The sequence below is a fragment of the Paramormyrops kingsleyae genome, chromosome 10, assembly GCF_048594095.1.
Source record: "Paramormyrops kingsleyae isolate MSU_618 chromosome 10, PKINGS_0.4, whole genome shotgun sequence".
Lineage (NCBI taxonomy): Eukaryota > Metazoa > Chordata > Actinopteri > Osteoglossiformes > Mormyridae > Paramormyrops > Paramormyrops kingsleyae.
Genome location: NC_132806.1, coordinates 26,857,439 through 26,883,752, shown reverse-complemented (window position 1 = coordinate 26,883,752; position 26,314 = coordinate 26,857,439). Strand labels below are relative to the sequence as shown.

General features: G+C 42.8%; 3 protein-coding genes across 3 annotated transcripts; 2 read left to right on the top strand and 1 right to left on the bottom strand.

Annotated features, from left to right (window-relative positions):
* The first annotated feature begins 451 nt into the window (after positions 1-451).
* Positions 452-3,542, top strand: LOC111836418 (UDP-N-acetylglucosamine transferase subunit ALG13). Its single transcript, XM_072717612.1, has 4 exons — positions 452-642; positions 887-1,049; positions 1,393-1,531; positions 2,181-3,542. Exons 1-4 carry the CDS (start codon positions 562-564, stop codon positions 2,290-2,292), a joined length of 495 nt encoding a protein of 164 aa, XP_072573713.1. The 5' UTR covers positions 452-561; the 3' UTR covers positions 2,293-3,542.
* A 5,146-nt stretch (positions 3,543-8,688) lies between these two features.
* On the top strand, positions 8,689-16,930 carry il2rgb (interleukin 2 receptor, gamma b). The gene is made up of 8 exons (XM_023797448.2): positions 8,689-8,849; positions 11,926-12,016; positions 12,442-12,614; positions 12,790-12,929; positions 13,025-13,184; positions 13,516-13,621; positions 13,765-13,849; positions 16,250-16,930. Exons 1-8 carry the CDS (start codon positions 8,789-8,791, stop codon positions 16,454-16,456), a joined length of 1,023 nt encoding a protein of 340 aa, XP_023653216.2. The 5' UTR covers positions 8,689-8,788; the 3' UTR covers positions 16,457-16,930.
* A 4,431-nt stretch (positions 16,931-21,361) lies between these two features.
* LOC111836422 (cytokine receptor common subunit gamma-like) lies at positions 21,362-25,013 on the bottom strand. The gene is made up of 6 exons (XM_023797683.2): positions 24,884-25,013; positions 23,604-23,694; positions 22,991-23,163; positions 22,679-22,818; positions 22,380-22,554; positions 21,362-21,548 (listed from the first exon to the last, which is right to left on the bottom strand). The coding sequence occupies exons 1-6, from the start codon at positions 24,993-24,995 to the stop codon at positions 21,469-21,471; spliced, it is 771 nt and encodes a 256-aa protein (XP_023653451.2). The 5' UTR covers positions 24,996-25,013; the 3' UTR covers positions 21,362-21,468.
* Between the last annotated feature and the right edge of the window lie 1,301 nt (positions 25,014-26,314).

The window sequence follows — 26,314 nt, the reverse complement described above, 5'->3', positions numbered from 1 at the left end:
ACCAGAGAGCAGCGTTTTCCGTGTTGCGGCTGGATGAAGCGTTTACTGAGCGTATTAAAAGCCAAGTTTACCGCATGATGATATTGCACCGATTTCCTACAGACCACACGTTCTCTGCAGCTGTGACAAACACATGTAGAACACAATTTAGTTCTTAGTTTTGAAAAAGCCAAAGTAGTGTGAATTAAGACATAGTGACATTTTCATAGGCTCACATCATGAACCTCTCCGCCCATGACAAATCCAATAGAAAATGTATGGATTTGTTATTGCACTTATATCAGTCACACACAACATTCACTGTCTGTTTTATATTGTTTTAAGTAAAACTTGCAATGACTGTTCCGCTTGATACTGACGCACATCACTAGTCAAATCACAAGACGCTAGAGGTGGTTTTACCTCCCGCCCCATAGGTGGCGATACTTCACTTAAACACTTTTAACTCAATGGAACTATCCAGAAGAAGAATGCAGTCGGCGACTAAAATCAATGAATTTGTACCTCTACACTCTTTATTACAACCATACGTTTTCCATATACTGACAACACACGACTGCTATGAAGACTGTGTTCGTTACTGTGGGGACGACGAGTTTCGATGACCTGATAGCCAGTGTGATTTCGCAGGACGCTGTTCAGGTACCGCCTGGATAATCCGGCTGCCTGGTTCTGGTCCGAAAACACGAGTGTGTTAGTTAAGATGCTGACAACAATCATCTAATCGGCATGTTGAGAGGTTCTTCAGAATGCCACGCGGCTATAATGTCACTTTTCAAACTTCCATTTATACTCTAAATACCGTGGTAACTGTGGAGATGTTTAGATTAACGTGACGCATTGCTTTACTCCGATGTAATGTTCCCTTCCTGACGGCCCTCCTAAGGCTTTAGTAGCCCGCGGTTATGAGGAGCTGGTGCTGCAGGTGGGGCGCGGTTCCATTCTGCCCGGTCCAGACAGCTGTCCCGGGCTGACCCTCCAGGCTTTCCGGTTCAAGGACTCCATTGCAGGCGATATTCAGCGGGCCGATTTGGTTATCAGCCATGCAGGTGAGCTCAAGGAAAATAATCATCTTAAAGTGCGTATGCAATCAATCAATCAGTAATATTTGTAAGAGTTTTTGTATGTGTACGCTTTTGTGCATCAGATATAGGACTACTCTTAGTGTAGTGAACACTGGGTTGCAAAATTTGATTTTTTTATTTCCTGCATAAAATGGTGGCTGCCATATTTTATAGTATGTGACCAATGGACATTTTTAGGGTTGTCATGAGAGGAACTGATGAATCATTGTCGTCTCATACATGGCTAGTTCAGCAGATGAAAGGGCAGATTATTGACGGGGATCGAACTTTGCTTTAGATTTGTGTAATGGCTTCCTACTTCTTCCAGGAGCAGGAAGCTGTCTGGAGGCCCTGGGAGCTGGACGGCCCCTTCTTGTGGTGGTCAACGACCGGCTGATGGACAATCACCAGCTGGAGCTGGCCCGCAAGTTGCATGCAGACTCTCATTTGCTGTACTGCACCTGCAGGTCAGTGTCCACTAGGGCGGCGCTCAACACACGAGCCTACTGCATCTGCACAGACACAGAGAGCTTCCACATGGGGTTGCAGGGTTAGTAATTTACTCAAATGTATAGCTAGAAATATTTTCTGGGGTAGTTAATATTGGAAATTTTAAAATTAGTTTCATCCTTGGGGTAGTTAGTGTTCTTTGTTGTACCAGTTAATGGTGTCTTGATGGGGTATTTGCCAAAGTAACAGTTTGCCTATGAAAGAGCTACTGTTTCCACAGGCTTATATTACTAAAATCCCTGCTGGATTTCGGTGGCCTCTGTGTTTTTGTCATAGTTCAGGTAGTTCAGTCTAGGTTCCGCAAGTACTTCACATGGCCAGCTTGAGATGTAGATGTACTTCACATGGCCAGCTTGAGATGTAGATGTACTTCACATGGCCAGCTTGAGATGTAGATGTACTTCACATGGCCAGCTTGAGATGTAGATGTACTTCACATGGCCAGCTTGAGATGTAGATGTACTCTCTCTGTGAATATTGAGTTATGTTGCATGTTGTTAGTTCCCATTTCAGTGTTCTGTGATGTTCAAGAACTTTTTTTATGGTGGAATTAAATTCTTTGGTGTTTGTTACCTAATGTTATCTGTTGGATGTGTGTTTCTCCAGCAACCTAACTCATACCTTAAGGACAATGGATCTTTCTCAACTTACACCCTTCTGCCTGGGTCAACCAGAGAAGTTTGCTAACTTTATGGATCAGGCACTGGGTCTCCACTGAGCTGATGTGGCTTATGAGTCTCATGTCTGTGGAGCCCATCTATGTGGAAGGAGTGGACCAGCACCATGTGGTGCTACTGGAGATGGCTTTTGTCAGCTGGACTCACCTCTTTGGACTGTGATTAAACCAAAGTGCTCTCCAAAAAACAAAAATTAACAACAACCATGGTTATTATAGCTACCAAAAACTAAAACTAGGACTAAAAAATTTTGTTAACCGAAATAAAAATAAAAAATAAGTAAAAAACTACAACTAAATGCGACAAAAACTAAAATTAAATACAAAATACTGGCAAAATCAGCTTTGTTTTCATTTAATTTTGTTTCAATTTTACCTCCTCACAATAATACAAGGGAGCAGACTAGGGATGAAAAGATTCACCGATTCGCATTGATGCACAGATATAAAAGTTCACAGTGCAACTGCCCGGATTTAAAAAAGTTTGCACCGGATACAATTTAGGCTGAACACGTGATACATGGTTTCTAATATCTTTGCATCGATTTATTAATGTGATTTATTAATGTAGAATAGTGAGCTTTATTAATCTTGTATTATGTATTTAGCTCACAACTGGTGTTATTAATGTTTGCCGGGGTCATTATGCTTCCAGACCACAGGAGGGTGCCTTATCGCGAGCCTGCTTGTCTGGGTAAGCTGCTGCACACAGAAGCAAACCGCCTTTTATGTGTGTTTGAGAAGCTGAAATATGGGACCTGACGTATTTCGGCAATAAAATTGTTTATATGTTGAAACGTGTTTGGTAATGAGTCGGGTGGAAGTTTATGCGGTTCATTTATAAGATTTTGATCAAATGTATTATGTTTACCGGTTTTCAAAATTATATATATCTCAACAAGTCGTGGTGCCCACTTTGGTAAACTCCGTTCCTGAGTTCTTTCGGTGCAGATAAGTATATCTCAGGCGGTAACTGTTTAAATATAGCTTGTTATAATTTTGTTGTATTCGTCCAACATTTTCTGGAGCCAAGTGTAACTTGTGACTATTGTAAACTGATACGCGCAAAAGCAAGCTCTCTTTTGTGTGAGAGAGGGAGGAGAATCACCAACTGGATCTTATGTTTATGGGGAAGGGAGGAGCAGTTCAAAGTCTTTCTTTTTTGCTTTCCTATTTTTTCTTCTTTTTTTTTTTAAGATTTGCCATTCAAGCTAGTCTTTAGTTTTATTTTGTTGTTGAAGTCATATCACCTCTAGACTGCATTCACCAGCACTCACCTCTCCCATCTTATTGCACTCTCTGCTGGGTTAGAACACCTGAAATCTGACTGACGCCGCAGTTACTGCTGTCGCACCTACCACACCTGGGCCTGAACCCCCGTCACCGCTCTGGGGCCACGTCACATCACCGGCATACCAAAGCATAATGCAGAGTGCCACTAAGGGGGGGGTCCCAGGCCTGGCCTGCCCTGTCCACTGGAGTCATCAAGCGGAAAGCAGCACACAGCCAGGGTTACATAAATACTTAAATATATGAAGAAGCCCTATGCCTTTTTTATTTAGAAATGTGACCAATAATTTCTGACCAAAAATGTAATATTTACTGTTCTCAAGCACACTTTCCCGGCTCCAGTTCTCTGTTAGTGGCCCATTCTCCACAAGTCTCGATGGGGTGGAGGCGTGTCCGACGACGTATCGCATCGTATCATGTCGAATCCCACGGCAGCGCAGTAAGGGTGAATTGTATCATGTTGCAATAATAGTTGCTTCATATGTATCTTTAACGTATTGGACCGTTGACAATGCACTGAGATGTGTATCACATCGCCTCAGAGATGAAGATGCACATCTCTACTGCAGACTCTCAGCAGAAGGGGCTTGAGAGTGGCACTTGCAAATGGACACTAATCAGATTTCATGAAAAGTACTAAGTTGCGGGCAGAAAGCGGCACAGCCCTATATGGGAATACCTCATAGACATAGTAGACAAAGGTAAATGTGTCATGATGAAGAGCGACGGTAACATTTTTGGGATTCAGCTAAAAGGCAGAAATCCCACTGATTTGAAAGTTCACCTGAGAAGCTCTCACAGAGAAGCGTGCGAAATGGGAGCAGAAGGCTGTTCACTTAAGGTCACAGTCAGACAGCTGCACAGCATAAAGAAGGCCCCCCCAAACCCTACCTCAGTGCTTGTACATGGTGCACTGCCACACAGGAGCCCCATAAGCCCCATAATCATTAATCCACAACATTCTGGTTATTAATGCAGCCCATTTAAAGGTTTTTGCTTTTGATTAAACCTCTGGTGCTAATTACCAAGCTCTGCTGTGGGTCTAGCAATGTGAATGATTTGGTATACAGGAATAAAACAGTTTTTCCACAATATAAGACCATTAATAAACAATGGTTTTGTAAATCGTGTTTGACGACATGCATTCTTTCATCCTAACATTTTCAGCTTCTATAAGTCAAGGCTTTCCTCATAATACCTGAAAAACTAACACTAAAACTAAATTAAAACTAGAATTTTTCATTAAATAAAAGTGGAACTGAGCTATACTGAAAAATTAAAAACAATAGTTACTCATGACAAAACATGATGTTTCTTGCATCTGGGTGGAACATTGTTACAGAACCAGGTAGTTACTGGACCTGTGGAACATGTACTGTGTTCTAGAAAACCAGTTGCACAAACTCTGTTATTAGAATTTAGAACTAATTAAAGCGTGATATAGTGCACTTTTTATACTTGTTTGATGACTTTATCCTCTTACAAAACAAGTGGTTATAGGGGGAAAAAAAGCAATGACAATGTATTAGGACGAACTTGCGGACGACTACGTAGCGTAGAATTAATCATTGTCCTCCTGTTACCGTCATACATATGAGGTGATTGAGGTATTGATTGATTCTGATCGTGTATGGACGGCACTTTCTTGGGACTCACGTGTTGGTCTCCTGCCAGGACTGAAACAGGCTCCCCAGTCCGTGTGTGAAGGTGGGTGATGATGGTACGTCCGATCGAGTGTGAATAGCTTTGCAGTGTCTCTGTATTGATTCAATCATTGGTGGGATTAATTATAATCACAATAAAAATAATATCAATTTGCACTTTCTATGTATGCATGTTTTGTTGTCACTTTTATATATACCTATAATCACTTGTATTGGCAGTTTTATTACTGTTAATGATATACACTCACCTAAAGGATTATTAGGAACACCATACTAATACGGTGTTTGACCCCCTTTCGCCTTCAGAACTGCCTTAATTCTACGTGGCATTGATTCAACAAGGTGCTGAAAGCATTCTTTAGAAATGTTGGCCCATATTGATAGGATAGCATCTTGCAGTTGATGGAGATTTGTGGGATGCACATCCAGGGCACAAAGCTCCCGTTCCACCACATCCCAAAGATGCTCTATTGGGTTGAGATCTGGTGACTGTGGGGGCCATTTTAGTACAGTGAACTCATTGTCATGTTCAAGAAACCAATTTGAAATGATTCGAGCTTTGTGACATGGTGCATTATCCTGCTGGAAGTAGCCATCAGAGGATGGGTACATGGTGGTCATAAAGGATCGATGGACATGGTCAGAAACAATGCTCAGGTAGGCCGTGGCATTTAAACGATGCCCAATTGGCACTAAGGGGCCTAAAGTGTGCCAAGAAAACATCCCCCACACCATTTCACCACCACCACCAGCCTGCACAGTGGTAACAAGGCATGATGGATCCATGTTCTCATTCTGTTTACGCCAGATTCTGACTCTACCATTTGAATGTCTCAACAGAAATCGAGACTCATCAGACCAGGCAACATTTTTCCAGTCTTCAACTGTCCAATTTTGATGAGCTCGTGCAAATTGTAGCCTCTTTTTCCTATTTGTAGTGGAGATGAGTGGTACCAGGTGGGGTCTTCTGCTGTTGTAGCCCATCCACCTCAAGGTTGTGCATGTTGTGGCTTCACAAATGCTTTGCTGCATACCTCGGTTGTAACGAGTGGTTATTTCAGTCAAAGTTGCTCTTCTATCAGCTTGAATCAGTCGGCCCATTCTCCTCTGACCTCTAGCATCAACAAGGCATTTTCGCCCACAGGACTGCCGCATACTGGATGTTTTTCCCTTTGCACACCATTCTTTGTAAACCCTAGAAATGGTTGTGTGTGAAATACTCAGACCGGCCCGTCTGGCACCAACAACCATGCCACGCTCAAAATTGCTTAAATCACCTTTCTTTCCCATTCTGACATTCAGTTTGGAGTTCAGGAGATTGTCTTGACCAGGACCACACCCCTAAATGCATTGAAGCAACTGCCATGTGATTGGTTGATTAGATAATTGCATTAATGAGAAATTGAACAGGTGTTCCTAATAATCCTTTAGGTGAGTGTATAATATTATTGGATATCACTTGTGATACGGGATTATTTTGCATTGCCTTTGATCCAATATTTTGGTATTGATATCACGGACTACAAACCCCGGACACGCGGCCACAACTACCGCCGCTTCACTCCCGGGCGAGTTGAACGTGTTTTTCGCTCGCTTTGAGCTCGCTAACATGGACAAGCCCGTGCGCCCCCCCCGCAGCGCCGCAAGACTCCAGCCTGAGGCTCTCCGAGGATGACGTGAGGAGGACTTTTTCCCGACTCAACATCCGTAAAGCTCCCGGCCCAGACGGAGTTTCAGATCGCATTTTAAAAACATGTTGCGACCAGCTAGCTGTTGTCTTTACGGATATTTTTAATGCATCTCTGAGAGTCTCATCTGTCCCCACCTGCTTCAAGCACACAGCCATCATCCCTGTCCCTAAGAAAAATAAAATAGACTGCCTTAATGATTACCGCCCAGTAGCACTTACTCCCATAGCCATGAAGTGCTTCGAGAGGCTGGTGCTAGAACACATCAAGGACATCATCCCTGACAGTCCGGACCCCTTCCAGTTTGCTTATCGTAGCAACAGGTCCACGGAGGATGCCATCTCCATAACACTCCACACCACCCTGTCCCATCTGGAAAACATGACCTGTTATGCCAGTCTGCTGTTTGTGGACTACAGCTCCGCATTTAACACTGTCATTCCATCCGAGCTCATCACTAAACTCCTGAATCTGGGGCTTAGCTCTTCACTGTGCAACTGGGTACTGGATTACCTCACCGACAGACCTCAGCCAGTGCGTATTGGTGGAAAAACCTCCTCCATCATCACCATCAGCACTGGCACCCCGCAGGGCAGTGTGCTGAGCCCCCTGCTTCACTCTCTCTACACCCATGACTGTGTAGCGAAGTACAGCTCCAACACCATCCTTCAGTTTGCTGACAATACCGCCGAAGACGATGAGACGGCCTATAGGGAGGAGGTCAGACTCCTGGATGAATGGTGTCAGGACAACAACCTCTCCCTCAACGTCAACAAAACTAAGGAGATGATTGTGGATTTCAGCAAACAGGCAACAGAGCACCGCCCCATCTACATCGGAGGTGAGGCTGTGGAGCAGGTTTAGGTTCCTCGGAGTCACCCTCACTGATGACCTCAAATGGTCAAGTCACGCTGTGGCGATAGTCAAGAGAGCACAACAACGCCTCTACTTCCTCAGGAGACTGAAGAAAGCCCAGATGTCCCCCACAACCCTGTGCAGATTCTACAGGTGTACTGTGGAATCCATCCTGACAGGATGCATCACATCCTGGTACAGAAACTGCTCAGTTCAGGACAACAGAGCTCTGCACCGTGTGGTGAACTCAGCACAGAAGATCACAGGCACACAGCTCCCTGTGATCCGCGACATCCACACTACACGCTGTCTCAGGGAAGTGAACCGTATCAGGCCGTGTCACTTTCCACCCTCCTCCCATCTGGGAAGTGACTAAAGTCCATTCGGACGCTCACCTCCAGGTTCAGGAACAGTTTCTACCCAACTGCAATCAGACTCATGAACAATCAGTAACCTTGTGTCACCTCCACTGCTACCCACACATATATTTCTGTCTCTGTCTCTATTTATTCCTGGGATTCTGGTCTTATTCATTTATTTACGTATTTATAATTCACTTTATCATTACATTCACTTGTCGTCCTGTTGTCTATCCGTCTTGTTGTCTATTTTCACTGTCTGCAGGAGCACATGCAAGCAAGCATTTCATTGTACACGGTACTCATACACATGACAATAAAAGAATTGAAAATTGATTTTAATGCAAGGTTATTTCGGATTACTTGTCATAAAGTGTTGTAGTAGCAAACCTAAGTGTGCCTGTTTGTTCCTTCGAGAGCCCTATATCCCCCTCACATCATCCCAAAACAGACACCCACAGCCATATTTGTTTTTACATTTTTTTGTATTATCGCTGTGCACTGAAACTCAATGCAGGAAGAAGCGAGTTGCAGTGGCCTTTGCAGCTTGGAGCGAGTGAGGTACTTTTGCAGTGACGCATTTCCTGCATCCTGTAAGAGGGGTGCATGGAGAGCAGAACGCAGCACTAACCCGCATGTGGATGTCATTGCGTTATTATTGTTACTCAGGCAGATAATCCTAATGATGTTTCTTTTCCTCCTCTTGTTCTCCGGCCTGGGACTTGGCTCTGCCTTCATTCCAGGTACGTTCTTTTCATCAGCACAGATGTTTTGTCTTTCACAGGTTGTCCCTTTCGACAAGTGAGTGGAACGTTTCTCAAACACACAAGTTGACTTTCCCAGGTTCAGCGCTCATCCTGATGAAGCCCGTAGCTGAAACACCTCGTTCTGAGTGTGTTTGGTCATGTAAAAATCTTTCCTAATAGAAAATGTATTAACGCCAACCATCGCACTGCTGTGATCCGCTCGCGATGTTCCAGTAGCCATTAGAGCTTAACTTTTTGAGCTGTGGTTTGTACTCATGCACAGTTCATTTTGTACCTCGAAGGGCCGTTTCCTGTGAACCGCCGCGCTGAAATCAGCAGAGCATTAATCGCTGGTTCTCATATCTGGGTTATTCCTTAGCCGAATTACTGCATCAGTTTCACTTTTTATCGAGTGACGTTTAATGAATGTCATGGTGCTCAATTATGGTAAAATTATTTTTCATAAATTAAGGAGACAAGGTAGCCATTAGTAGTGTATTAGTGTCGTATAGATGTGCCGAAGAAATGTACAGGTCATATTAAATGTCAGTGTGTTTGAATCTGATTAATTTTATCATAAACTCAAGTCACAATGCCAAACACAGAACGGCAGTGCCAGGGGAATTTCCGTATGTTTAGCGTCGGGCGGTAACCTGATGTTTAAAGCCGTGGGTGTCAGCATAGAGTCTGTAATGGGAAGAATGATTTGCATGTGACAGTTGTCTACCAGTAATACTGAGCGGTGCTGATCAATCCATGTAGAGCTGCTGATGAAGCTCACCCTTGGCATGAACTTCGATTAGCGCTGATACTAAGTAACTCCTAGTTTGCAATTTGATTTCCGTCACTGTGGCAGCACATGACAGGGGGCTCTCTGTGCTTAGAGGACCCCCACCCATGGGCCCTCGGCCATCATCTGCTGGACTGTTTCGTTTGTCTGATAGCAGCTACAGAAAAAGTAATGGTGAGGAGTTTGTAACGATGTAGCAGTCAGTGGACTCTTTTAGGATGGGAGCATTGAAGTATTTATTTTTTGGTTTGTTTGTTTATGCTCCCTCCACCACCCTGCCTCTATGGAGGATGAATTTATTTTTAATTTCCATTGCAAGTTTAAAGTATCAGACAGACCGACATGACAGCAGGACGTGGGAGGGGAAAAAAGATTCTGGTGAAAATTTGTATTTAGGGCTGCAACTAACGATTATTTTGATAATCGCTTAATTTGTCGATTTTTTTTCCTTTTCTTTTTCGATTAATCAATTATTAAGGGGGTGGGGGACCAATTCGATTTCCAGCATTTTTTAATAACCTGAACTGTCTTTGTACAAAGGTTGTTTCCAGAAACTCAAATAAAAAAATAAATGTACATTAAGAGTACAAAAAATAATTATGTCGCAGCTGAATCAATGTAATGAAAAACACAAAATATTTTTTTTGACAGACTACCGCTGCTGCTGCTAAGAATATTATTAAATAATTCTCTAATGTTATTTAATGTTGATACACATATGTAACGGGGGAGAGTACGGAAGAGGATTAGGGCCACCATGAAAATATTATTTGAATTCTGACTTTTTTCTCAGAATTCTGACTTTAATCTCAGAATTCTGACTTTTTTTCTAAATTCAGAATTCGGAGATTGAAGTCAGAATTCTGAGATTAAAGTCATTATCTAAAGATAAAAGATAAAGGGCCAGTTTCCCAAACAAGGATTAAGCCTAGTCTTGGACTAAATTGCAGTATCAATGGAGATTCACCATTGAAACTCAAAGCTAGTCTAGGTTTAGGCTTAATCCTTGACTGGGAAACTGGCCAATACACCTGTTCTATAGGAAAGGTAGCCTTAAATGACTTCTGTTGTGATCTGGCTATATCTGGCTGTGATTAATATAAAATAAAATTAAATAAAATTAACTTGCCACCCCAGTAGAATGGTAGGGTAAACACTTTGTGGTATATTATGTGGTTGATAATAGCCGATTGTGTTGACATCTTTCCCAGACAACCACGATTTCACAGGTGTTCATGTGCACACGCATGTGTGAGTGAAGGGGCGGGGTGGGTAACGCGGTCGGCAGTAACGTCATAGGATGCACTTGAAGTGAGAAGTTATCCAATCCGACACTAAACGGCTCATTAATAAGAATATTTTCGGAGTTGTGGTCTCGGCTGGTCTCGAAATAAAATCCCGAGTCCATGACAAGAACGAGTACAAATACTACTGATTCAATGACAAAATCGAGACCTTCAAAAACCGGTTTTGAGTAGCCTACTACAACATTTGATATTACTATAAATTTTTATTATGGAGAAATGAAGCAGTTATGTAGTGGTAACAAGAAGGTAAAAGTGGGTAAACTATATGCACATTAACATTAGTGATCTCAAAGAAGGTGAGTAAACAATGTTTTCTAAATTTAAAAGGTGCGTAAACGGCGTTTATGTGCATTTACCCTCCACTAGACCACTGAATGAAGGATTTGCGTTAATTAATCCGAATAATTAGATAAAATAATCCAAAAAACTCAACAACATCACATAATACATCAGTGTCTCTCCGACCTAATTTCAGCGAATTACCGTCAAATACTACTGTTTCTGGCAGAATTAAAACAAGACTGCTGTGTCCGCCTCCGACATTTTTCAAACGTTTTTTTTTCAATTCTTCCAGAATTCATCACGTAAGTTAGTCAAGGCACGTCATTGGTTCTTGTACCCTTTTTCTTTTATGGCGGTCGGCATCCAGCTTAATGGTGCTTTACTGCCACCGCGGCTTTGGTTAGCTTACTGCTCCCAAATTAGGGGGCAGCCACTGTATACTTATGTGTACAATAACGTAGAACCAACTAATCGATTATTAAATTAGTTGCCAACTATTTTAATAATCGATTTAGTCGATTAGTCGTTGCAGCCCTATTTGTATTACATGTGTGTTTGTTTGTTTATTTTTGGGTTGACCAATAGGGATTCTGCTCTACATTCTAGTCTGTCCGCAGTAAGAAGTGGTGGAAATTAGCTTTACTTGCTTATTTGAGAATATTTGCCAGAGACTGACCAATACTGATCTTTGCAGATGTGAGCTGTCTCATCGTCAACCTTGAGCACACAGACTGCACGTGGGACCGTGGGAGCAACCCAGAGCTCAATTTCACCTTCCAGAGCAGGTGACCTCTGAAATCTGGAAATTCAATATTCTTTATTTGTCACATACATAGTTATACAAGTACAACATGTAGTGAAATGTACCCTGAATGACCCTTAGACTGTGCAAATCAAAAATAGAATTAAGAATAAAGTCAAGAAGTTAAAAAGTCTTACGATAAACTAAAAGTTATGACAATGACTATAACAAAGTCTCAGGTCTCGCTTATAATATGGGCCAGAAAAATCGGGCCAAATATCTTTTATATAATTTAAATGTGAAAAAAATGAAAATCTTAGCTTTATTTATATATAATATAGTTTGCTGTTTGTGTCAATGTGTGTTTATGCACATGTGTTTTTCTGTGCACGATTATCTGACAGCTGAGAGAATTTGATTTTAAAAGCCAAAAAACGCCTGTTCTCAATGGAGTGTTGTACCTTGCAGGCTGGGTTCCAGACTGCCCTTCCGTGACTGCCCCCAGTACCTGCGGGAGGGTGGTTACAACGTGGGCTGCAGACTGCCACATGAAATAAACGATAAGTTTTCTCCACTGCACACCAGACTGTCTGGTGACAACAATGTCATGAAGGAACAGACCACTGAAATGAAGGAGCGGGGTAAAGTCAGACCCCGTCGCCCCTATTATCTGCCGCTGATTTCCCCCAATTCGCTGTACTTTCATAACCCTGCTGTAGCAGTCTCTCTGCCCCCCCCCCCCCAATACCCCTCTTACATCACCCTCACTGCCCATCTGCCTCACTGACTGCCCAGTCTGTGTTCCTCTCTCTCTAGTGAAACTAAAACCACCGCTTAATCTCTCTGTGGTGGTGAACAGTACAAACCTGGAGCTCTGGTTATACTGGAACACCAGTACAAAAAGCACCTGTACGGAGAGTGAAGTGCGCTACAGGAAGCAGGATGATCAGTGGCGTGTAAGAACCAGCAGGGCTCTAGCATAAGGGGAGCAACCATGGCTGAGATATCAAAAATAATTTATGTTTTTTTGCCTCTCACCTTCTCCTCTCAGTCTGTTTTGACTTCGACGTCGGCTTCATCGTACAGCTTGCCTCAGATTTCCCTGAAGCATCAGTATGAGCTCCAAGTGAGGGTCCGGGTATCATATTCATGTGGCCAGTCCAAGTTCTGGAGCGACTGGAGTGTGCCGATCTTCTGGGGCAACACAACAGGTACAGCAGCGGTGCAGATGCAGGCAGCAGGCCATTGTTTCCGTGGAGACGGCATATTTACTGATTTCGGGGAGGGGCTTCGCTGTCAGTTATATCGCCTGGATTTGAACATCTTTACAGTAAAAGGTTGTTCAGAAGCTTTTTCAACAGTCAGCTTCTGGATTGTGAATACACCAGCTTTCACTCCGTTACAAACACTGTTCCTTGAGGGAGTCTGTGGTGCATCATCACTTTCCGCCATAGATATCAAGCAGATCCCCATTGGAATTGGAAAGAAGCATCATTGACATGGTTTTCATTGTATTTGCCTCCCCCAACCTTACTTTCACAGCTGTCACCCCTGTCCCCTTGAAGACTTTCTACTCACTCATACCTGTATTGGTTCTGGGCATCATCATGGTGGTGATGGTTGTGATCTACTTTACTCATGGAGAAAGGTGGGTTATTCAGGAACAGGCAGACGTGTGCCGTGAGTGTGTGTTTGCAGTGTATGATGGAACCAAGTAGAAAGATGATACTCAATCACAATTGAGTCTGTGAGCCAACTCACCTAAGCTGTTGTATCATCTCTGTTTCCCAGAATTAGAATTATCTTTGTTCCTGTTGTTCCCAACCCTGGCAAGAACTTGGAGGACCTCTTCAAAACCTGCAATGGAAACGTTGAGGTAGCTATTTTGTCCAGGGCTTTCTCTACCGCCATGTGACCCCCTTGCTTCATCTCTGTACATCTCTGGTTGGCATGGTGCTTCACTGGGTAGCACTGTTGCCCCATAACTGCAGGGTTGGTGCTCTGAATGCCGACTAAGATAAGCTGTTTTTTCATATAGTACAAAAAATCATGATACAATTTTACCTCCTATAGAATTAGCCCTGTTTACTGCAGTTAGGATAATATTTCAGTATCGGGGCAGCAAACAGAGGCCATGCTGCATGAATATATTACTGCAGGAAATTATGAGTCTCCTGTCTGACGATCTGCATGTCTGTGACACACGTTATCAGATCTTCAAGCAAAATCGAATCTAAGTGAATGAATCACCACATATTTCTTAATGTCACCCAACACATCAGCGGCCAGTGCTTCCTGGAGCTGTTGTTCAGGTTGACATAGTACTGTGGACTCCACCATGGAGAACCCTTGGATCTCTGTCTAGCTGTGTTTTAGCTTACTGATGGGCAGTCTGACAATTACCTGTAGATTTCTCAGGCAAAGAGTGGAATTCATGTGTTCCTTCAAAGTCTTTCTGGTTCAGATGAAGCAAAGAATTCCAAATCTCTGAGTGCCACCATCTTGCTTGGCAGGTTCTTCATATGAAATGCCATCTTTTGGGTTTGGGGAATATTTACTCTCTTACTAAGCAGTTTTCCATCCCGCATTCCGTCCCGTATCCTGTTTGTGCCCACTGTCATGAAAATCATGAACATCCACTTCAGAGTACGCGAGAAATCACTGTGGATCCCACACTGTTGTTGAGTGCTGTTGTAGTTTCTGATTTCCTGGTTGATCTTGCATGTTGAGCTGGAAGAGTTTCTTGGCAGTGCAACCTCACCTGGAAAAGATTCACCGTTGCCCACTGCTTTTCCCATTGTTGGAACCCAAAGCTTTACCAGAATCTTAGACATGGAGAAGTGTCATTTGACTGAGGCATAACGTGACTTGAATGCTGTAAATTTCATTCTTATGGCAAGAGTTGAAGGTAGTCAATTATGAATGTGGATTATATTGAGCATGGCTAGCCTGATTGTTCATCACAATTATATGCATTGAGTAAAATGTGCAACAACGCTCGAAAACAGGAACCGAAGAGTGTGGGTGCTATAAGTAGCCACTTTAATAGGAAGTAATATGCAGACAGGACTGAAAGATTCAGTTACTGTGTGGCTGAGTATTACAACAGCTAAGACACCTGATCTAAGTGATATTCATTGTGGTATGATTGTTGGTGACAGATGTAGTGGCTCTAGTCACCTGTTTACGTTCCAGTCAATACTTATCTAGAATTTGGAGAGAATGGTGCATCATAGTGCAACGTCCAGTTAGAGGCAGTTTTGAGTTCAGAGGAACTGTATTTTGGTTGCTTACTTATGGTTAAGTTTTGGGCTGCATAGGGTTTGAGGTTGTCATTGTTGGGGTTTGGGTTTTTCCCCATAGAAATGAATGGATGGTCCCCACGAAGATGTAATAATAATCGTCACTTTATTAATCTCCGTGGGGAAATTGTTTTTACGCTTACTTCAACTTGCTCTTTGTAAGTAAGAAAGCTGCCCGCAAAGGGCAACCACCCGTAGCGGCACCCAGGGAGCTGAGGGGTTAAGGGCCTTGCTCAAGGACCCGCAGAAATGCTGAGGCTGGGTTTAAACCGGCGACCTTCTGATTACAGGCACACAGGATTAGCCCACTGGGCCACACGCTGCCTGCTAACTCACGCATGCTAACGTGTGTGTGTGTGTGTGTGTGTGCGTGTGCGTGTGAGTGTGTGTGTGTGTCTGTGTGTGTGTGTGTGTGTGTGTGTGTATATTACACACATATTCATACACATACTGTATAGGAGCGGTTCCCGGCTTATGGACAACTCGTACTTACGAAGAGACTGCCATATAACCTATTATATTCAAAATTTGAGTTAAATACAGTAATAACAAATGTACGCACTACTTTGTCAAGCTCGTGAAAAACGGTTCATTGGCTCGAGGAATACAGTACCGTATGTAGTTATTTTTTATTACTTTTTAATTAGTACTGTGTAATAATTGTTATTATTACTATGTACTGTATTATTATTGATTTGACATAGCTACAAATTCAACATAAAAACAGACTTGGGTGCTGGATCTCATTCGTAACCCAGGGACTGTCTATATACACATACATTGAATTGTCGTCAACATGGTCTCAGGCTGTTTTATGATCCTGGTGTTATTCCTATATAAAAGTGTCATTTTCAAGATCAAACGTTGCTTTGCATTTCTGTGGCATAAATCCCCTTCATAGTGGTGCTTAAAATCAAATACCTGCACTGTTCAGCCTTGTCCTGACTCTGACTGCCCATCTACACCCCTCACAGGAGTGGCTGCACATCTCCAAGGAGTTTAAGGAAGGTTTCCAGCCTAACTACTCTGAGCCTGCCTGTCTTGTGCGTGAGTGCCCCGCCTTCTCGGATGCTACTGGCTGGGTCTCTGTTCAGACCGACCAATCAGAGCGCCCTTCGATGGTGCCCTCTCTGTCAGTGTCACCCCCTGTTCCTGAGAATCTACCGCCAGGCCTAGTTTAAAGGATCTTCTCAGCTTTCCTCTATCTGGCAACAAATTTTATTTCTTCTTATTTTTTCCCCCCGACATTTTAGTACCGCTTTTTTAATTTTTATTATTTTATTATGTTGTTTTCTTTGCCAGCTCCTGGTACATGTATGATCCACTAGCTAAGGACTATGGTGTGTATTTTAACTCTGGGCAGATTTTCTTTGTTGACATTTTGTGTTCAAATGATTATATAAAACAAGTTTTCCTGTGCAATGCCTTATCCTCACCTGTATGTCTGCTCTTAAGTTTTACGAACAACTGTAGAAGGGTCTTTGTATTCCTGTATATCACAGACCTACAGTGCATAAAGACATCAAACACCATTTAGAATAATCACTGCATGCTTTACTGACAAAGAAGGTTTACTGGAAATGTTCACTGGAAACTTGCGATGTTCGATGCCTGTAATTATTTTTTGATGCAATAAATATTTCCTTTTGATTGTTCTTGTGGTTTGTTTTATTTCGTAAGGATACATGGCAAAAAATGTGGAGATTTGAAGAAAATACGTCCATCAGCATAAAGTGGGGAATGAGCTGTCATGAGTGACGAGGAATGATGGTATCTCTGTGTATTTCTGGGGATCAGATTACCAAGAATACTGGTGCGATAGCAAAGGTTTCCTCAGAAATTGAAAAAAAAAAACAGTGTGCAGAGAAATGTGTTTCAGCGAATGGACTCTAAGTGTAGGTGACAGGAAGCCACAATGTTTGAAAAAGCACTGAGGAACTGACCCAGCCAACAATAAAGCAGCACATAAGTTAAATGCTTTTGTGATTTATGTTGACATAAGTAGTTACCTGGAAGGAGAGTCCTTTAACCCCGTTCCTTGTGGGTGAAATGAGTAAAAATTGGAAAAAAAAAAATGTATCTGTAAAAATTTTAACAAAGAAATTTGGTGCTCTTAGGATCTGGGAGGGAACAAAAACGTAGACTGCTAGGGGTCCCCAAGGACTGGGATGGGAAACACTGACACCTCACATCTCCAGGGCTGTGGATTTACATTGGAGTTTGCATGGTTTCCCCATGTGATACAGGCTTTCTCTGTAGTCCTAAGATGTTTGGGTATATTAACTGGCATCTCTAAATTGCCCATAATGTGTGAGTGAATGTGTGATTTTGCCTAGGCAAGTGGGACTAGCATCCCACCCAGTGTGTACCTGCCCTATACTCTATACTGCCTGGGAAAGGGTGCAGACCTCCCCATGACCCAGTGTGTACCCCTGCCCTATACCCTATACTGCCTGGGAAAGGGTGCAGACCTCCCCATGACCCAGTGTGTACCCCTGCCCTATACCCTATACTGCCTGGGAAAGGGTGCAGACCTCCCCATGACCCAGTGTGTACCCCTGTCCTATACCCTATACTGCCCGGGAAAGGGTGCAGACCTCCCCATGACCCAGTGTGTACCCCTGCCCTATACCCTATACTGCCTGGGAAAGGGTGCAGACCTCCCCATGACCCAGTGTGTACCCCTGCCCTATACCCTATACTGCCTGGGAAAGGGTGCAGACCTCCCCATGACCCAGTGTGGAATAAGTGGCTAGCAGAGGGAGGGTTGGGTAAATATAGCATCTCATTTGCATGAATATTAGAGGGAACCACACGGGGTTTGACTTGAAGAAATACGGAGACAAATGGATGTCTTGCGTACCAAAGTAGTCCAACCCATCTGTGAGGGATAGTGGTTGCCATTATGATCAAATCTACCAACGAGACAACTTCAAAGTGTTTCTTACTGTTTCTGTACATCTTCAGCTGGAAAAGTGCCAAGTACTCAACACTGCCATCTGCTGGGTAAAGAATGTTCCACACTTGATGAAATAACACCTCAGAACAAGCGGCCCCCAACAGGCTGAAAACATGCGAGGTGACAGAAATCGATAGTGTTCCATGTAATAGATTTTTGTGTTTTGCATGCAGGCTGTTGTTTTGATTGCCCGGCTCTCAGTGTGTTGTTGCCACACAGTGGAAAGTAAGTTTGCTAAACCTCACACCATGAGGCCGGATGGGTGCCTGTATCTAACCATAGACTTCCTTGCTAAAGAATTGGGTCATTGGGTCTTCAGAGGATTTTTATTTGTGTTAAACTTGGCTAAACACTTATTTGTGGTCTTATTTTCTTTTCTTTCTCTATCCCCCTGGATGGAGTGGTGGCTCTGAGGCTAGGGATCTGTGTTTGTAACTGGAAGGTTATTGGTTCAAATCCCATGAAAGCTCAGAGTCATTCTGCTCTATTGGACCCTTGAGAAAGGTGCTTCACCTGCAATTGTTTCGTCTTGGGTATGATATTAATCTACATCTAGCCGTATAAGGAAGGCCCCCAACTTACAGGAAATGACTTGGTGGTTGGTGGCAGGAAACCTCACACTGGTCCGTTTGGGCTCGTGTTATACTGAGGTATCACCTGCCTCATGGCTGCACTCAGGTTCTCGTCCCTGAGGTGGCTTGTCGTGTGGCTACATGCTGTATCTTTGCATGCTCCTTACCTCCCTGCTACACTTATTTCATATTGTCTGGCAGCTGTAAAATATTGCCCTTTAATATTACATAGGAACAAATCTTTAATGCGGCTGATTATTCTGTACATTTTATATAATGTGTTTACATGCTGTGATATTGTGATATAGGTTTTGTGTCCTGTAGAGGGTAAGTGGGTCCATCTGCCATGCATTTCAGCACCAGCAAAGGAACCTGGGCCTGTCAGTGGCAGGTAGAGGAGTGAATGGTCATTGCTGCCTTGGAAAAGGTTCAGCGTAGGGCTACAAGAATGATTCCTGGTCTTAGAGGAATGTCTTATGAGGAGAGGTTAGCTGAGCTGAATCTGTTCAGCCTCGAGCAAAGGAGACTAAGGGGGGACATGATCCAAGTATATAAGATTCTAACAGGTCTGGATGCTGTTCAGCCAAATGGCCACTTTAATATTAGTTTAAATACTGGAACTCGTGGCCGTAGGTGGAAATCAGTGGTAGAACATTTTAAACTGAATTTAAGAACACTTCTTTACACAGCGTGTAGTTAGAGTATGGAATAGTCTTCCTGCTAGTGTAGTGCAGGCTAAAACCCTGGGTTCCTTTAAATCAGAGCTAGATAAGATTTTAACAACTCTGAGCTATTAGTTAAGTTCTCCCACAAACGAGCTTGATGGGCCAAATGGAGAAGAGAACACAGTGCAAACGAAACCTTCCTACATTTAATCTTCCCATGCATCCCTGGGGGTCTGACTTCTTACCTGTGTTTGGAAAGTGTAGCACCCACAAAGTCCTGGGAGACCTAAATACACCAGCTAATGTAATGTGGTGCCCACAGAGGTGCCCACATGGGGTGTGAGATGTTTTTCGCTTTATTCAGGCAAATGCTGCAGCTGGTTTGTATCTGCAGCTACAAATGAATCCGGTCTCGTCGGTGCAGAGAGGTCAGTAAAAGCCACACGCTGCCAGACAGATGCTTGCGTGCTTGATTCTGGATTGCAGTGCGCAGCTTGAGTTTCAGATCTGCGTGACCTGTGTGATGACTGAGGCCCTCTAAAACTGCTCTTGCAGTCCCAGCAGCCTCGAGAACGTGCATGACCTTTACATTACCTTTATTTATGTAGCAGAAGCTTTTGTGCATATCCGCAGTCAGAGGCCAGGGTAAGCTAGTGTCCCTGGAGCAATTGGGACAATGGCAATGACCTCACGATGCAAGGCATTATGGGTTCTCTGGAGTAAGCTAGCTTTGTTCGCATCTTTGAGTCATTTGGAGACATTTCGGGATGGTTTGACAGTAATGTTGCGTCAAAGACTGTCACAACTGGTAACACGACTGTTCAGGAAACAGGAATGGTATACGTGTCTTATCCTTTCCTGCTTGGAAAACACACAAAGGTGCAAAAGTGGAAGAGTTCACGAAAAGGCGTTGGATGGTGTGCCTAGAAACAGTGAGGTGTAAAGACCTTACATTCCAGAACATTCCCAACATTGCCGATGTAAAGGGTCTTGTTCAAGGGATTTGAACTCATATCCTTCTGGACATGGATCCCTAACCTGCAGAGGTGGACACCATCCAACAGCCTGCATCAGCCAACAACAAACCCTATGCTTGGGGACCGTGGGCAGCAGGGCTGGCCTTGGCCGTTCAGGCGCCATGCAACATTCTGCTGAGCACACCCCCGCCCGCAACCTATTCCTAAGGGCTGCAGAAATGAAATTTTGTCAATTAATTTATATTAAAAACAGTTTAGTAGCACAAAGTATCTGGCTGCTAACTAGCTAGTTTGAATATGTTTCACTAGAAAAGTAGTTGAATATTACAATTTGTGTAATTAACTGTAATGTCACAGAATGCAACCAAGGGTATTTCTTCTGATTTTTTACACTCACTCTTTTGCACTCCCTAATCAAACAGCACCCTATACAATCACCCAGTCCTGATGTACAGTACATGTGCTGTAAAGAGATGTGTGGTGTAGCACAATGAGTAATTAAGTATTGCTGCAATGGGTTATTTAGATTTAATCACTAGCAATCTTCTTCTTGTCTATGGAAGGATGTAATGACTGTGCAGGTGTCTCTCACAGCTCCATCCCCCAGAAAGACCACAAGGCCATTAGAGGAGACATACCCAGCCGAGACCTACCCTTCAGATTCAGCAGGCTCTGCAGGTCAGTTTGAACATTGCCTTGTTTGTCATAACTCCAGCCGTATCGCCCAGTTAAAGGGCTATGCTCACACAGAAATCTTGGATGCCACCTACGAGGAGACTGTGTCCAACCAGAGGCAGGAAAGGAAAAGCTTGACATGCACACATACAAATCCAGATACTGTAATAAATGTTGATGTCATCAATGTTTTTCTTCCTATGTTTGAATTGCTGTCAGTCACTTTTGTAGACCAAGATAGTTCCAGTTTTAATCTTTATTTCAACGTCATCTGTTTAACAGAAATTGATTCCTCAGATCGTCATCACTGCAACTGACTGGGGTAAACAGCGTTCTGTCAGCCAATCAGAGCATCCACTGCGGCCAGAGCCAGCCAAGTCCCACGGAGGCAAGGTAGATGAGCGCGTGCAGGTCAGCGATTCTTGCTGCAAAACAGGGAGAAAAATCAGGATAGCACACTGGTGCATGGGGATCCGGCTGAGGAGTAGTGTTTCTCAGCCCGGTCTTCAGGGACTCCCAGAGAGTCCACGTTTTCGCTTCCTCCTAGCTACCTGCCAGACAGTCCACATCAGTGCTCCTGGAAGCTGCGAGGGAGCAAAAACGTGGACTGTCTGTGTGTCCCCGAGGGCCCGTTTGAGAAACACTGCTGTAGAGTTTGGGGTTTCATATCCTTTTGATTTCTGCGGACCGGTTTACGTCACACGAAAATCTCGCGGACCGTTGAAGTGGCTGGGGAATGAGGAAAGGGAGTCCTGTGCCTGTGGATCGATCAGCGATTTCTTAAGTTTAAACGTTTCTGTTTTTCTTCAGATGCGAACAGATCGTCAAATATAAGGGGTTGTAAAACACTGAAAAAATATAAAGGCAGTCCCTGGGTTAAGAACGTCAGACTTACGGACAACTCGTACTTAAATCAACTGCCGTAAAGCCTATTATATTAAAAATTAGTGTTACATATTATGGTTCATAGTAACGAACGGTTACTTTAATTGCTATTGTATTATTATTATTATTATTACGGAACGGATCTCGTTCGTAACCTTGGGATTGCCTGTGTCCCCTGCTGAGAGTTGGGTACCCCTATGCTACAGATACCGCAAACAATCGTTTGCAGAAGTACTGATGTGTCATAAGCACGAGATTAAATGGAGAGAGTGACTATTATATTTCTGCATTGTGCGATATAGCCACTCAAGCTAAATACATTTCCGTTGACTATTACGTCTGAGCCCTTCATGATTTTCAGCTCCTTTTACCGGTTGCATTTCTTTTCCCTGGTACATGGTAGAAAATCGGTGCGCTCCAGTCGCTCCAGAACATGGACTCGCCACAAAAATGCGATACGCGGGTCCTCACTTGGAGCTCATACTGATGATTCTGGAAGATGAAAGGTATGCTGTGCGATGTAGCCGACATCTGAATGATGGCAGACTGAGAGGAGCAGGAGAAGGGGAGCAAAACACAAACAAGATCCACATTTTTTGAACAGTTGAAAAATTCGAAGATATATCAGCCATGGTTGCCCCACTTATGCTAGAGCCCTGCTGGTTCTTACATGCCACTGATCATCCTGCTTCCTGTAGCGCACTTCACTCTCCGTACAGGTGCTTTTTGTACTGGTGTTCCAGTATAACCAGAGCTCCAGGTTTGTACTGTTCACCACCACAGAGAGATTAAGCGGTGGGTTTAGTTTCACTAGAGAGAGAGGAACACAGACTGGGCAGTCAGTGAGGCAGATGGGCAGTGAGGGTGATGTAAGAGGGGTATTGGGGGGGGGGCAGAGAGACTGCTACAGCAGGGTTATGAAAGTACAGCGAATTGGGGGAAATCAGCGGCAGATAATAGGGGTGACGGGGTCCGAATTTACCCCGCTCCTTCATTTGAATGGTCTGTTCCTTCGTGACATTGTTGTCACCAGACAGTCTGGTGTGCAGTGAAGAAAACTTATCGTTTATTTTATATGGCAGTCTGCAGCCCACGTTGTAACCACCCTCCCGCAGGTACTGGGGGCAGTCACGGAAGGGCGGTCTGGAACCCAGCCTGCAAGGTACAACACTCCATTGAGAACAGTGGTATTTGGAGATAAATGTTGTTAATAGAACTTTGTTGTTGAATTTTTTGGCTAAATCATTGGGTGAGATTTTGGCATTGAATGTGTCCTCACAAAAATCGATACATTAACCAAGCTGCTTTCTCAGTCCACTGTCACCAGCTGTACCCCATAATATATTTCAAGTTTACTGCGCACTTGTAAGTATTATTTTTTTTAGCTGTTTGAGTATTACCCCAAAATCTCCTAGATTTTTTTAACCTACAAGAGATGGATGTTGCTCCAATGGACTGAAAAATAGTTTGTTAGAGATTTGCAGTTATAACCGTAATACTGCCTGTCATCCTTAGTGGGTAAGGATAAGATATTGAAATAATGAACAGTTTTCTAAGAAGGCCTCGCTAAGGATGTCTGTCTGTTACAGGAATACCGGCTCTGGAAGGTATAGTTCAGCTGTAGGCGACAGTCCTGCTTCCATGTACAGTCCATGTGCTCCAGGTTGATAACCAGACAGCTCACTTCTGCACAGATCAATCCAAACAAACATTTAGATAAATCAAATGATTAATGAATTGAACTTTTTTTTTAATTATAAGAATGTACTGAGACCTCATGCTTTAGCTGTCGGAATAAAAATTGTCCTCCTGTAAAGTACAATATTTTACAGTATCTCCAGCAGCTACATCTCCCGCATCGCCTGCCAGATCAGTGTGAACCTGATGTCTACTTCATCCATGTCATAGTCATGGAGCACAAATACTTTTGTTTACACAAAAACATTACAACACTGGGAAATTGTGCATTATTTATTTTTACAAACTGGAAATGTGGTGGACAACTGTGGATATCAATATAGATAAATGTCACAAATTCATACAGGTAAGAGTAACTGATGGCCAGAGCTGCATGAGATTTTATGGGCATTTTAAATATCAATACATGTGGCAGGAGTCACTAGTTAAACATGAGCAAATTGTTTTAAATGTTGCAAAGTGCTCAGCGCCCAAAGTATCACAGTAAATCAGTGACTGGTAAATGAGACGTTGAACCTGTGTCTTCCACTCTGATTTGGTCCATTATTATGTCAAGAAAGGCTTGCATATATATATATATATATATATATATATATATAATATATGTGATGCAGAATGAGGAACTGGAGAGGCAGGGCTAATGTTCTGGTGCCTTTCTGACCGTTTCAAATTAAACTTTACATTATGTTTTACGGGGTATTGATTCGTTCTCCCTCCACCACTACTTCCATCGCCAAAAAAATGGTTCAGTGAATCAAGTTCTTCAGAGCTTCAGAAAACAATTTAAAAAATATTAAAAATTCTCTTGCCATTTTAAAAATGATTACGATGTATTATTTAAATACATTGATTGATTTATTCATTTTAAATTTCTATTTGAGTTTTATGCAGGTTTCGCGGCCTTATGCATTAGCTGTTTGAAGAATAAACATTCCTTGTATAGCCTTGGTGCATCTCAAATGGCTGTGTCATCTTTTAAAAAAGAAAGTGCTCATATTGCCGGCCAAATCAGTGCTCGTCTGATCAATAGGTTTCCTTCCCCACAATATGTGTGTTTTAGGTTAAAAAACCAACAAGGATAGACTGTTTTACCTATAAAGACCTCTGACTATGTATAGACCTATCTTCCTATTACCAACCCCCACCAAAGAGAAAACAGCAGAATCGCTTTACTTACCCACATAGCACATTCCAGAAGTACATTTTATCACCACAACTGCTGTCAACAGCACTATCGCTGTTATCACTGCCATCTGTTCTGTGTATTGTTTTGTCTGCTCTGCTGTCATGTTTCAGTTCCACAGGAGTGGTTACACAGAAACGGGACCGGGAAGTTCCTCATTAAAAGGAAAGTTGAAACCATTGCTTGCTGATATGCCCAAAAAAATTGGCTGATCCTCGTGTCTTACTCATTCTTGGCCAGAATTATCTAAAGTCCCCCTTTGGTTTTCCACAGAATCATGGATTGGATTTCCCATTCTAGTACTCATATAAAATGGGTGTTTGGAGGTTAATCATGGTTAAATAATCTAATGTTTTTTTTATCACTATTGTATATTGAATGAATGTGCTTGTGTTTGCTACCCTGCTGTAGATGGCAACTCCAAGTCTAAGTGGTACATTCACGTTTCTGCTTGACAGCTGCGACCTGCTTGGTGAGATCACTTCCTCTTTCCATAACATCTGTTCCTGTTTCTTTTCTTATTGTTTTATGATCTCATATGCTTGCACACATGACTGTCATACAGAAGTTCCTTTTGTGTAATTCAAGTAATATTTTCTAATATTTCAGTCATTTTATTTAGATGCAGTATATTTATATAGCCAATAAATGGCTTCTAAAGGTTATACCAGACTGGAGGAGGTTGCAATGTACGTAGTATGGGGAGGGTTTAAATATAGACAGAGCCCAACTCTGCCTCCTTACGTCCAAAATGCATCTTGCCTGAGCGCAGCTCCAACTCCCTCAATATTAGTTTTTTCTTGTTAATGTCCCAAAATTTAGTAAAAGATTCAGTAAGCGGTTTAATGATTTTAATGGTTTAATGACAGACCAGTTTTGCACTAAAAAATCATGTTTTTTTCATCAACTTTAATGTTAATTTTCATTAATAGCTCAGACAAGACATTCATTTGCCAAGTGGGTGATTCCTACATTTCTGTCCCATGTTTTTGTATTTTGACGTATTTTACTGCTAGTTTGGGGGCCCCAAAGCAGGGTTAGCCATTTATCATGCACCTCTTGAACAATCTGGGGTTAAGGTGTTTACAACAACCTCTGGGTAAAAACCCTGCATTGAATATGTGGTAATGTAAAGTAGATGGATAGATTGATATTCACATCTCAATGTTGTACCTCCAGGGTCTATTAATGAGACCAGCTAGCTTTGCTAGGGTCTCGGTCTTGCTCTGGGATTTCCAGAAAAGATAAAGGTTGCAACTCTAGGTAAGAAAAATTGTCTTGAGTCCTTTAGTCGGATTTGTCACTTAAATATCCTGTTTTCATCCCCCAATAAAGAGTATCGGAATCCTAGGCTTTTTCTGGTTGATCTATTACATCACAGACGTAAAAAAAATTTATAATAATGGATGCGTGGGCAAATGAAGT

Coding starts and splice junctions, on each gene's coding strand:
- LOC111836422 (XM_023797683.2), bottom strand. CDS start 24,995: ATGACAGCAGAGCAGACAAAACAATACACAGAACAGATGGCAGTGATA. Junction 23,695..24,883: donor TTCTGGAATGTGCTATGTGG/GTAAGTAAAGCG, acceptor TGATCTGTGCAG/AAGTGAGCTGTCTGGTTATC. Junction 23,164..23,603: donor AACTATACCTTCCAGAGCCG/GTATTCCTGTAA, acceptor TGTACCTTGCAG/GCTGGGTTCCAGACCGCCCT.
- il2rgb (XM_023797448.2), top strand. CDS start 8,789: ATGATGTTTCTTTTCCTCCTCTTGTTCTCCGGCCTGGGACTTGGCTCT. Junction 8,850..11,925: donor TGGCTCTGCCTTCATTCCAG/GTACGTTCTTTT, acceptor TGATCTTTGCAG/ATGTGAGCTGTCTCATCGTC. Junction 12,930..13,024: donor AGCAGGATGATCAGTGGCGT/GTAAGAACCAGC, acceptor TTCTCCTCTCAG/TCTGTTTTGACTTCGACGTC.
- LOC111836418 (XM_072717612.1), top strand. CDS start 562: ATGAAGACTGTGTTCGTTACTGTGGGGACGACGAGTTTCGATGACCTG. Junction 1,050..1,392: donor TTTGGTTATCAGCCATGCAG/GTGAGCTCAAGG, acceptor TACTTCTTCCAG/GAGCAGGAAGCTGTCTGGAG. Junction 1,532..2,180: donor TTGCTGTACTGCACCTGCAG/GTCAGTGTCCAC, acceptor GTGTTTCTCCAG/CAACCTAACTCATACCTTAA.